Raw genomic sequence first — 13,009 nt, 5'->3', positions numbered from 1 at the left:
CCTGGGCAGCTCTTTCCGCCTGTAGTCCTATCCCCAGGCTTTAATAAAATCACCTTTTTGCACCAAAGACATCTCAATAATTCTTTCCTGGCTGTTGGCTTCAAACTCTAATGTCTTTCCTACATCAGAGATTACGTAATAAAAACTTTAAAATAAATAAAAATAGAAAAATGAAAATATATTAAATAAAAAATGCTTTTGAGATCAAAGATCTGAGCCTCTTTTGAATCATACTGCTTAGATTCATCTCAAGTTGCTCTGACAAGAAAGGCTGACCTTGGCAAAGAATTGTGTGATTTTGAGACTTTTCACGTGTGTCGGTTAGGATCTGTATGACACGCGGTGCTGCGGCTCGCCCAGTGTCCCCTGGCCTCTGCGGAGGCCGGCTCTGCTCCTGGCTCCAGGGTCTGTCCCCCTGCGCGCTGGGCGGCCCAGCCCTCTGCTCGGCTCAATCGTCGCGGCCTGGCTTGGGCGACAGGGGGCGCCCGATGGACCAGCCAGGACTCAGGCTGGCAAAGAGCTCCCCGCCCATTTCTCTGGTCTGGGCGGCCGGGTGGGCGGGAGGCCCCAGGTACCCCGCTTCCCCAACTGCCCGCCACCTGGTCTTTCCCTGGCCCGAGGTTAAGGCGGGGAGGCTGGGGGTCTTATGGGGCATGGCGGAGCGCGGGGGCCTTTTAGGGGGGACCTTCCTTACAGCTGGCCCTGGAGGCCAGTTTCCAGAACATTGTCCGTTCAGAAGTTGAGTCCCTCGCTCCAAGTCTACCTGAATCCTTCGCGACCACTCCTGGTGCTTAGTCTCCCCTCTCCCTCCAGGGGCTAAGACCCCACTGTTTCCTCAAGAGTCCCTAATTGTTCACCCCAGGAGCTGAATCTGGATTTTATTTTATTTTTTTATTCATGAGAGATACAGAGAAAGGCAGAGACACAGGCAGATCCAGAAGCAGGCTCCCCACGGGGAGCCCCATAGGAGATTCCATCCCAGGACCCAGGGATCATAACCCGAGCCAAAGGAAGACACTCAACCATGGAGCCACCCAGGTGCCCCCTGAATCCAGAATTTTTGACTCAAGGTCAAAATCCCAACCTTCGGCTCCAGAGACTAAGATCGAGGACCTAGAGACAATAAAAGACAAACATCAGAAAAATGGGGACTTACACGAGCACTTACCCAAGTGACCAAAAGAGAGAAATAATGTCCCTGACAAACATGCATGCATCTCAAGTGAAGTGTCCCTGGGTCATTCCCAGCTTTCTTTGCCATGGTCCATGCTTACCAGGAGCATTTTAACCACTGGTCTAATGGCTTTCTAAAGACCTTAAAAGGGGGAATTTCCTGCCCACTGTAAGGACATTTTCTCCGCCCAGAACTGTGCATAATTACCCTGACCTTCTAGTTTATCGGATGAGCCCTGTCTCCCTAGGAAGAGGGGGCTCTGGAAACAAAGTGGCAGAAGAAAACATCTGCGGGATGGGGGGATTCCCATGGCGGAAGTGGCCAAGAATCTTCAAGCTGTTAAAAAGTCCTGATTTAAGGTTTCCTGCTCTGAGCTCTGCTATACCCTCAACCGGTGATCAGCAGGCTGTGGATGAAGAGGATGGCACACCACAGCCTGGGCTTAGTGCTGCTGTGTGGAATGGAGTAGAAACTGTTCCCCCACAGAGTCCAACAAGCTGGAGGGAATGCAGCGGGGGCCAGAGAGAGATGGGGGCAGTAATAGGGTGAGTTTGACCCTTCTGCCACTGTGGCCACACCTCTGTGAAGCGGTTACAGGCCGTAATGGGCTTTGCGGCAGGTGCACAGAGGAACAGAGGAAGAAGAGCTGGTCTCTGGGGCCCTCCATGCACAAGTCCACGCACTGCAGCTGTGAGCCAAGTGGTGGTGAGCAGGCGCTCCAGAGACCCCTCTGAACTCCTCAGGACTTCCAGGTGTTCTGTTTATAGCCATGCTGTCTCCCTCTATGCCCAAAGGACCCTTGCAGGAGTTGTAGCAGAATCACCTCTACCCAACAGATGAAGAAAAGGAGGGTATAGAAATCTTCAGTATCTTGCTTATGATCTCCACATAGTGGAGGGCTGAAGAAGGATCTGTCCCTGTCTGTAAATGGGGTTTGACTTTTCTCATTTAACGCATTTGCTTGTGAGAGTTTTCCAGTTGTTAATTGTTCTTACTCCTATAGGCAGAAATAACAGAGCCTTGGAATCCCAGCTCCAAGCTCTCTTTCCCTGACTCTGCCTCCTGGGATGGAGGCAGGAAGAAGCAAATACATAAAATCCATGGCCAGAGACACCACCTGGCTGCAGTTTTCCTCATGAGCTGTGTAGGACATGCCTATCTAGGTCCCTTACTCTGTCTGGCTTTAATCTGACAGGAATTGCCCCTGCTGTGGGACTAATATCCCTCAGGTTACAAACACCTGGATGTGAATCTCCCTTCCAGACTAAGAGCCTGAAATAAGCAGAGACAACTCAGGTAGTTCCTTGCAAACAAGACCCCATCTTCATTCTAATTGAAAGAAGTCAAGAAACTAAGAAACCCTCTGTTTATAATACACATCCCCAAATCTTGTGGGGGGGACATATAGCCCCTGGCCAGATCCTCGATGGCTTCTCTGCTCCCTGGTGCCACGAGCAACCCCAGCAGTGGGTCTTTGCTTTGGGTTAGCAGGTGGAGGGCTGTGCCCGGCTGCAGTGTCCAGCTAGGGCATTACCACCCACCACTGGAACCTTTGCATTGTGCTGGTTTACAGCGTTCCATGAGCAACACTGGATATTTTGTAGGCAGATATATATATATATACATATATATATATATATATATGTATATATATATAATTAGAAATCAACAAGATGACACAAGAAGCTTCCCCAATAACAAAGGTTTTTGAGACAAAAGCACCACTGGATTTAGATGCCCTGCAACTTTTAGTTGAAATCATACATTATTTTTATTGTTGTCATCCTGGATTTTAGGGTTTTATTTCTCCGATCAAGCCACACCCAATGAAAGAGAACTACTATAGAGCTTACCATCCTTGACCCTAGCAAGAGAAATGTTCACCATCCTGGTGAAATATTAAGAGGACACCACTCCAATATTACTACTGTTCAGAACAATATTCATCTATGTTGAATGTCCAATAAATGTAACTCAAGTAGCTAACGCCAGAGAACTCTGTTGGAAAACGTCATTCCAAGCCATATGTGTTTTTTTTCCCAAATTATATTTTTAAATGTCGCATGGCCAGTGTGCCCAAGGCCCTGCCACCAGTCCTTAGAGAGTTGAGCCCCAGGCAGAAATGATAGTAGAAGCAAAAGCAAAGGAAAATCATAGTCCTGGATGGAGAGCAAGGTGCATTAGTAGGGTTGGAACGGGACTGAAATGCAAAGACAGAGGGGAGCTGGAGAGACCCCGAGTTCTCAGGGGCTTTAACTGGCACAATAGGGAATCTGGATTTTATCCTGAGGCCGTGAGGCTTCAGGACAGGTTTTAAAGCAGGGTCAAAGCCAGTCAGACTTCTGCATTAGGGGCTTCCCTGACTGCCATGCAGGAGAGAGACTGATAAGATAGGGCAGGACCAGAAGCCAGGTGCCCAGGGGGGAGGCAAATGCAGGGAAGGAAGGATATGGTATGATCCAGACTTTTCCTGAGAGGTGAAGCGTGTGGAGGTAAAAGTCTGGTCCAGGATCTAGAGCAGCCACCTGTGCTAGTCTCTGTTCCTGGGGACTGTGGGGACACATTATTTATCTTAACCTCAGGTTTCTCATCTATTAGAAGGAGGAGGAGGAGGAGGAGAGAATGAGACTTATCTGCCACAGATGGTTGGGGCAATACATAAGTCATTTAAAGAGCCTGGCAAGTGGCTGGCAGAAAGGAAAAGAGAGATCTTTCAGAGAGCTCCCGGCCAGGACAGAGCACGCAGCACCATACAACACACGTGCAATGTGAGTACGTGTTATAAAATATTAATGTCATCTTTTTTGTAACTCCCTGAGCAAGTGGCTCAAACCCAGGTCCCTGTGCCTTACAAACCCTGTTGGCTTCCCCCGCCCCCTGCTCCAGCCCAGAAGCCCTGTGGGTGGGCCCATTGGAGATAAGGACAACCCCCCACCCCTTCCTCCCTTCCTCCCTTCCTCAGGGCAGGTGACACCTGAGGGTGAGTTTATCTCAAGAGTATTGATGTGAGTGGTGTGTAACCACCCAATGAAGCAAAAATACTCTGGTGCTCAGTTTGACTCCCAAACTTGGACTTGGAATTCTCCAGCAATAGTTGTCATACATAGGCTTTGTTGAAAGAAGACATTTCTAAACTTCCGGCTGTCCCCTTGAGACGCCGAGGCCTCACCCACCCACCTGGAATGGCAGAAACAGCCCCCAAAGGCGGGACCTCTGCCTTATTCACTGTGACTCACCCCCCACCACCACCACCCTGTGCCTAGAACTGGGTCTAGCTCTAGGGGGTGCTTGTCATTCTCTGTGAGAAGCAGAGAAGTGGTGTGTTTCCTGGTATAGACAGGCCAGGTGCTGGCCTGTGAGGGGATTTCCCTCCAGTGACAAAGGCGATGTAGAAAGCCTTTCTCCTCAGGCAGCCCTTCCCCTGAGAAGGGCTGGGAGGTCCTCACCTCCCAGGGGAGGCAAGGGAGATGGGAGTGCCCTCTGCTGACGGCAGGTTGCTGCAGTGGGCACAGGGGTGGCCTTGGCTGCAGGCACACTGTCCCCCACCACCACCAGAGTTATAACATGGAGGCCACAGAATGCAACAGAGCCCCCTCACTGCCCTGGAACCCTGGGCCTGGGGAAGTGCTGCAGGTACCTCCGGATCAGAGAGGCGAGGTGACAAAAAGAAAGTTTTAGAGCCTGGGCTGAACCATGTGCATTCAGACACTACCATGTGTGATGGTTCTTTTGCCCCTTCCCCTCAGCAGAGTGGCCAGGCGACAGGTCCTCTTGATAAGCAAATAACAAGATCGAGTAAGAGGTTTATAACTATCATACTTTCAAAGTAGCGGTGTAAGCATAAAGGATACTTTGAGATACCTCCAAAGCTTAATGTGCTGAGAAAATGTCTATGATTTCTACAGGCGACGACATCACACATTTTTGAGGGAAATGCTGAATTTCAGTTCAAAGACTAAGAAAAATGAAATTGGGGACAGCTGGGTGGCTCAGTGGTTGATCATCTGTCTGCCTTTGGCTCGGGCGCGTGATCCCTGGGATTGAGTCCCTCATGGGGCTCCCCGCAAGGAGCCTGCTTCTCCCTCTGCCTATGTCTCTGCCTCTCTCTGTGTCTCTCATGAATAAATAAAGAAAATCTTTTAAAAAAATAATGAAATTGTTACATCCTCCCTCCTTTTGCTTGCAAGGATCCCAAGTTAGGAACCCCATACCCTAGGGCCTGTGACTACCACCCAGAGAATCAACTCTGAACCTCTAGTTTCCAAAGCGGCCAAATTTGCTCTTTGGGAAGACAGGCAGCAGTGGGAAGAGCTGCAGAATAAGTGACAGGTGGCAGGAGGGGGAACAGCTCATCATCAGAGGGGACCCAGGACTCAGCATCAGGATTCCCAGTGTAGATTCCTCAGGCTCTGCCCAGACCTACTGATTCCAATGCCCGATGTTAGTCCTGGGGATCTGCATTTTAAACAAAACTCCTGGTGGCTGATTTTCTCAAACATCCTAGGACTTCACTGGTGCCTTGTCCCAGCCAGGGACCCAAGGTAGGGAGAAAGGGCCCTGGAATGCTCCCTACATCCCCCATGGCCAGAGAGCAGGTGGCATCATGGCTGGGAGGGGAGCTGACAGCTCCTGGCCCCTCTAGGGCCCCTCCGTGTGTAAGTGATGCCTGAAACGTGAGGCTACACCGCCTCTTTGCTGGGGAACCTGAGCGGAGGAGTGTGTGGCCGGATTGAAGGGCTGGGAGCTCCCACCTCCTTCCCACCTCTCTGCCAACCTTTCCCCACCTCCAGCTCAATCTCAAACAAGCCAAGGAGCCCTGGCTGCCGTCAGGGCTCAGAAAGAGATCCTGGGGGCCATGAGGGCAGGAGAGCATCCCCAGCTGAAGGTGTGTGTGGACCAGCAAGTGGTGTGAGTCAGCCCGGGGGCTGAGGAGCCCCGATGACCATGAGCTGCCAGCTAAAGGGCCGGGAGGAGAAAGGTGAGTGGTCCTTACCTCTGAGAGGTCCACCCACAGGGTTCCTGAGCAGCAGCAGGGGACCAGGCAGGCAGAGGGGTCTCAAGGCACAGGGACCAGGCTTGAGTCCAGGGCCTGCCACTTGCTCGCTTGGGTGACCCCAGTCTGCTTATCCAGCCTCCCCTGGCCTCTCCCAGGAGATGAAGGCACGTTGTTTCCTGGCAGGGCCATTAAAATGCCATGTACAGCCTCTGTGCTAGTGTTGAGTGGCAGAGGCCTTCAGAGTCCACCAGGGGCTTCAGACTCCTGCTATCTTGGTTAAAATCACCTTTCCTCAGCAATGGCCTCAGCAGACTTCTCTGTCTGTCTTTCTATCTGTCTGGGGGGTGTGGGATGTTCTGACCTCATGTCTGCTCCAGGGTGCCAGAGATATGTCAGGACTGGAGATGCTTGTTAGTAAAATAATCAGAGCCCAGTCCCAGTCTGAGACAGCAGTAACGAGCAGAGGGTTCCCACAGTGAGGTGGGAGTGGTCCAGGGAGGGGGACCCCCCAGAGGTCAGCCGTCCATCACCCTCTATCTCTTCCAGCAGGCAGAGGCGTGAGAGGGCGGGCGAGGAGCAGCTCTCCGGGCACAGGTGAGGTAGGGTATGCATGAGATGGGGCGATGTATTCCTGGTCTAACCACCATCCAGAGTTCTCTTCCATCCTCCTTCCTCTCTCTCTTCTTCTATCCTTCCCTCCCTCTCCTGTAAGGAGCCCTGGGGGTCGGGGGTTTAACTTGGGGAGGTGGGGAGACAGAGGGCTGCATAGAAAGGGCCTGCCTGCAGCCCAGAGTTAGCAGTTGAGCCTAGGAAGCAGTGAGCATTCATCAGCCTGCAAGGCAGGGGAGCACAGCCAGGCCACTGGACTCCAGATGGCACACTCGTAACAAAGTACCAGCAGTGGTGGGGCGAGGCTACCTTCCCAGTAGGAGTGGGGCCACAGCTTTTCTGTGAGCCTGGAAGGGCTTTACCTGGAGTGGGGTTCCCCCCCCCCATTCCCCTGAGGAGCCAGAGGAAGTCTTAGGCAGGAGAGAAGACCTTCCCTGGAGCCACACCCACAGGTCAGGCATCCTGCACTTCAGGTCATGAGACGCATTGGAAATATGATGACATTTTCTCCTTGAATCCCAGTAAGTGAGGAAGCAGAATCTCAGACTGTTCTTCTGGGGGTGGAGGTGGAAGAGATTCCCCTTGGCCAATTCCAAGGGGGAGAGACTTGTCTGGGCCCCCACCTAGGCACACTGTAGGTGCGCCAGGATCCACCTCACCTTTCTCCTCTGCCAAGCCCTTCCCTCCTGTCATCCACCTGCCCCCCCACTGCTGGGGGTCCCGAGTCCTTGCTGAAGCAGCTCCATGACACAGGGGGAGACCCAGGAGCAAGACTTGTGGAAAAGCCAGGATCCCAAGCAGAAGGGAGGGGCCGGGGAGGTAGCACTGGCATCTCAACACTCCTCCTGCCCTGAAAGCTGTCCCTTGGCCACTGTCTGTCCCCCCTACCCCACCCACCATCCTGTCATTACTTCCCTCCAGACATGGGGACAAGCATTAGCAGGTGTGCCCAAGTGTGGCTAGATGAGAAACCCCGTTCTCATGGGGGTGGAGGGGGTAGTGCTCTTGGTCACAGTTGTCTAGATGTCAGGATGCTGGGATCTGGTTCTCCACATTTCATTCTCCTTATAGTCCTCCAGATGTTGTCCTTCTGCACCCAACCTGGCTCCCTCTGCCCCAGCCGAAGGGATTGGTCTTGGGGTCACCTGCGGGCACATGGTCCTGAAGCATGATTGAAATGGAAAGTCATCTTGCCTAAAATGCAAACCTTTTCCTACTGAAAAATGCCATTCATACCCCACCCCTCTTGCCCTTTTTCCTTCCTCCATAAAAAAAAAAAAAAAAAAAAGAAAGTTCAGAATTTTCATTTCAGGGGTCCAAATGGTCAAGAATACAGTGAAGTTAAATATTGAGAATCCATTAAATTAACTGAAACCCAAATACATCAAGAGCTTCATTTTAAATCTCCTCTGGAGTCACCTCTGAGGGGACCTGGTAGCCTATTCCTTTATCTTATAGTCTACAAGGAGAAAAAAAATGAGAACACAGTTATTTTCTCAAAATAATGACAATTTGTAATTTCACTAGTTGACAAGGAGGGTCAGAACTCTCCCTCCTTCCAGATCATTTTCTAAATGTACTTAACACTTAAAATCACCAAGTTGGAGGGTGAGCCAGACCCACTGGGCCTTCCAGAGTCTCCTCAGTCTCTTTTCACCTTGGGTCAGGTGCATACACACGAGGAGGCCTGTTATGGGTGAGGGAGTGCGTGCTGGGCTTGGAGGTCTTCCTAATGTAGCAGCTGCTCTTCAGACTCCTAAATTATTCATCATGTGGAGTCCATGGAAAGCTGGCTATAAAGAAAAACTAAAAGGGTATCTCATATTCTGTGTGGAAGAGGCTTGGGGAAGATTGAAGAGCAAATTCTGGCTTGCTTTCCACATTCCATATGAATTTCGTTCAGTTGGGAAATAAGATTACAACAGGAATTACAGCCTGTAAAAAAATGCGTGAAGCCCCGCAGCTTCTATCTAAGGTGTTTGAAAGAATGCTCGGTACAGCTCATTACCAAAAAGAAGACCATTTGGTAGCTGATTGAGGACACACGGAGCTCAGAAGAAGATGCAGACACATACTGACATTTTTACGCTGTTCTTTTAAACAATATGGAGCAAGTATTATTAGATGGGGGCTCAGGAGACCCTTCTCCTTCACCCTTTGTACACACTCTCTGCTCTTCTGTCCACTCTGAGAGCATAGCTCAGTTCTGGAACTCTCCTAGGAGTCCCAGCTGCAATGACACATACTTTCTCACACTCATTCCCAGGTCTTTGGAGGGAGTGGATTTGTTTCTGGCTCCAGCCCTCCTCCAAATGGGGGCTGAAGCCTTCTGGAGCCATGAGGAAGGACATCTCTCACTGGGACAGACACATCTCTCACTGGCTGATACTAACCAGCTTCCTAACTTGGATGAGTTCTCATTACACTTAGACAATCTTGCTTTATATGGTTCTGACCAAAGCCTTTTTCCCATAGGAGGTAATATAGAGAAGAAAGATTAGGGCAGGGGGTGCCTTCGGGGTGTACGTTCAAGCCCCACATTGGATATAGAAACTACTTAAAAAGGGACACCTCGGGGGATCCCTGGGTGGCTCAGTGGTTTAGCGCCTGCCTTCAGCTCGTGGCATGATCCTGGAGTCCCGGGATCATGTCCCGCGCCGGGCTCCTTGCGTGGCGCCTGCTTCTCCCTCTGCCTGTGTCTCTGCCTCTGTCTCTCTCTCTCTCTCTGCATCTCACATCTTTTTTTTTTTTTAAAGGGATGCCTGGGTGACTCAGTGGTTGAGCGTCTGCCTTCTGCTCAGAATATGATCCTGGGGTCCCGGGATTGAGTCCCACATCGGGCTCCCCACAGGGAGCCTGCTTTTCCTTCTGCCTATGTCTCTGCCTCTCTCTGTGTATCTTTCATGAATAAATAAATAAAATCTAAAAAAAAAGATCAGGGCAGGAGTGGGCTGAGAAAACCTGTCCAGCCGTACATACAATCACTTATCTTTCCATCTGTAAACAGCACTCACCACCTTTCAGTATACTTATACGACTTAGCTCATGCAGTAATTGCCCCAATTAGAAGCCAAGTCCCAAAGAGTGTTAATATGGAGTCAGATCTTTGCTTGGTGCCTTTTCTTGCATTCACTGAGGGTGAAGCAGCCACAGCAAACATGCTTACGGGGCCTGCCCTGCGGTAATGGGAGCCCGTGTCCATATTTCACAAAAGCCTCTGCAGTGCTGCTAGCATGAACCTTGGATGCAGACTACATCCTGCAAAAAGACTCCAGTATCACACCCTTACCCTCAAGATTTCAACCCAGCTACTGTATGGATACAGCTCTCTCGGCAACCTCCTTTTAGCACACTCCCATCCCCAGCAACCAGACCCCACTCAAGACTCAGCTCTGCCTTGGTCACCTCTACCATCTCTTGTGTTTCCACTGGGGCCCCTCACCCCCTGTTTCCTCTGCCTAGAACCCCCTCACCTTGCTAGCACCATCCCCCTCCCCTTCTTCTCTTGGCAAATTCCCGTTCATCCTTCAAGACTCAGAGTAAACATCAGTCCTTTACGAAGCATTTCTAATCATCCCAATTATACTTTGTCACACTCTCTCTGTATTTCCATGGCGTTTTTTTTTATCATCCACCATTTGTTCCTTCTCTTTAAAAGCAAAAATTTGTTTGAGTTATTGTCAAAAACTGGCTTCCTAAATATCACCAACTCAAACTATCCATAAGACAAAGCTGCTTTATTGCTTACAGCAGGCAAAGCTTTGGCAGTGTCTCAGAAAGGGAAAGGTACGGTCAGAATTTATTGAGAATTGAAAGTTTGGTTTAAGGCAGGATTTCCAAAGTGGAGAGCTTTATTGGAATTGGGTAAGAATTACGACTGTCCACAATAAGGGGCAAGGCCAGGATTTTGAGGCAAAGCATCCCAAGAAACTTCGGGTGCAAATTGTCTGTGATGCTTTCCATTGAAGAGTTGATGAGTCTTTGGGGAAATCTGCAAAGACCAATCAAGCCATTTGCCTGGGTGGGAGGCTCCTGGAAAAATAGTCATGCTGGGCAGCCTGCGTGGCTCAGCAGTTTAGCGCCACCTTCAGCCCAGGGCATGATCCTGGAGACCCGGAATCAAGTCCCACGTCGAGCTCCCTGCATGGAGCCTGCTTCTCCCTCTGCCTGTGTCTCTGCCTCTCTCTCTGTGTGTCTCTCATGAATAAGTAAATAAAATCTTTAGAAAAAAAAAGTGACAGAAATGATCATTTCGTGCAAACCAGCTTAGCTAAGCAAAAGACATCTTATTTCTGGTTAAAAGTATCAGGGTAGCATCATTTATTCTCAGATGTCAGTCACTGTTCTGTGTTCATTAGCAAGCTAATGGAGTAAGACTGAGCATCCCCATGTTAGAGATGAGCTGAGACTCAGAGTGGCCAAGTGACTTGCTCAAAGACACCCAGCTGGTAAGCTGTGGAGAGGTTGGTAATTAATATCAGAACTTCATGAAAATTTCCCTGCATTTAATTTGTAAATGCCTATATGAATAGTTGTACTTAGTGTAGCTGTTGGGCAAACTTTTGAGGGAATTTCATACCGTAGATTGTGTTCAACCAGGCCATTTGCCAATGCCACAAAGTCATGGTTCACACACACACACACACACACACACACACACACACATACACACAAAGGTGGGGGCAGGTGAGGTAGCAGCTCCTGGAGAAAGAAGCCTGCCCAGCCCTTCCTATGTCAGGGTCCAGACTTGCCAGAGACCCATGCTTGGCCTGGCCCTGGAGGTCAGGAGAATGACTCAGCTCTGACCCCAAGGAACTGCACACCCAAGAAGCGAAAAGACATGTGCCTAGATTTCTACCTGAGGTTTTGGCAAGAGTGTGGGGATGCCGACCGGTCAGAGGAGGGGACATTAAATCTCATCCCAAACCAGAGGCTCCAGAGGAGGTGGCCTTTGAGCCAACAAGCTCCAGGAAGCATCGTGGACCTCTGATTCCAGGGGGCACTTTCCTGGGGTGGAGGCCAGTGAGGTCAGAACTGTCCATTTCCTGCCCCTGCAGGTGACAGGTCCAGGAGGAGACCCTCACGGAAGCAGCCTCCCAGAGCCGAGCATGTGGTGGGCAGGCGTGGAGCTCAGCCTAGCCAGAAGGAGCGGGCCGAGGGGAGCCCAAGGCCAGGGTCCCCCCGGAGGAAGCAGGCAGAGCACCAGAGACTCAGAGAGGATCTGGGGAAGCCTGGGCGGAGCTCCACAAAGAGGACCTGTGAGGGGAGGAGGAAGAGAGATGGGAGGGCTTCCCTCAAGGAGCAGAGACAGAGAGCTCCCCCAAAGAAGGAAAAGGAGGCACTGAGGAAGGAGACACGGAAGCGACCAAAGAAACACAGGTATGTTGTGATTCTGATTCTGGTGCATCTTTTTTTAAAGATTTATTTATTTGAGAGAGAGAGGGAGGGAAAGATCGAGCACAAGCAGGGAGAGGGGCAGAGGGAGAGGGAGAAGGAGACTCCCGCTGAGCAGGGAGCCAGATAGGAGCTCCATCCCAGGACCCTAGGATGGACCTGAGCTAAAGGCAGACGCTTAACCTACTGAGCCACCCAGGCACCCCCAAGTGCATTTTCTTGATTGCCAGTCTCCTCTCCTTCGGCCCTTCCCCCTCCCCTGATGAAGGGCTAAGGTCTCGTCCCCTGGTTTGGTGACCCCTGCTCTCATCTGCTTCTGTTTGTCCCTGCCTTTTCCACTGCCCTGCCCTCCCCATCTGGGGCAGAAATGGGAGGAGGATCTTGGCCATCCCAGGCAGACTGGCCACTCTCAAAGCCAATGCCTCCTGTCCAGCAAGTGCAAATGGGAGCACTGAGTGGGGGAGGTGACATGGCAGCAGGATGGGACAAGATCCCAAGTCTCCTGGATTTCAGCTGGTGACTCACCACAGCTCTGGAAGAGGTGTTGAGAGAAATGAGCAGAATTGGATTTAGCAGTCGTCGTAGGACTTAAGCACACCACTTCCGCAGTCTGGACCTGTGTCCTCTTCTGTGAAATGTTGCATTGATCTAGAGGACTTTCAGTGGTTCCACCAGCCCTGAAAATTAGGATATGGGGGGTTTTATTTGTTTTGTTTTGCATGAGCACTGGCACTGTGGGTTCAGGGACAGAGCCAGATCATGGAATCAGCAAGTCGGGAGTTTAGTTCTTTGCTACTAGTTTTGAGGGGACATCTTCTCTTTGCCTCCCTTTTTGG

The 13,009-nt window shown here is 50.7% G+C and overlaps 1 protein-coding gene across 1 annotated transcript in view; it reads left to right on the top strand.

Annotated features, from left to right (window-relative positions):
- The first annotated feature begins 6,112 nt into the window (after window positions 1-6,112).
- Window positions 6,113-13,009, top strand: part of TMC2 (transmembrane channel like 2) — a 60,704-nt gene continuing 53,807 nt past the window's right edge. Inside the window, exons 1-2 of the mRNA XM_077874104.1 lie at window positions 6,113-6,152; window positions 11,837-12,158. Of these exons, the coding sequence (XP_077730230.1) occupies window positions 6,113-6,152; window positions 11,837-12,158 (362 nt within the window). The remainder of the gene's footprint in view (window positions 6,153-11,836; window positions 12,159-13,009) is intronic.

The sequence above is a fragment of the Canis aureus genome, chromosome 26 (genome assembly GCF_053574225.1).
Source record: "Canis aureus isolate CA01 chromosome 26, VMU_Caureus_v.1.0, whole genome shotgun sequence".
Taxonomy (NCBI): domain Eukaryota; kingdom Metazoa; phylum Chordata; class Mammalia; order Carnivora; family Canidae; genus Canis; species Canis aureus.
This window is presented reverse-complemented; position numbering and strand designations above follow the sequence as displayed.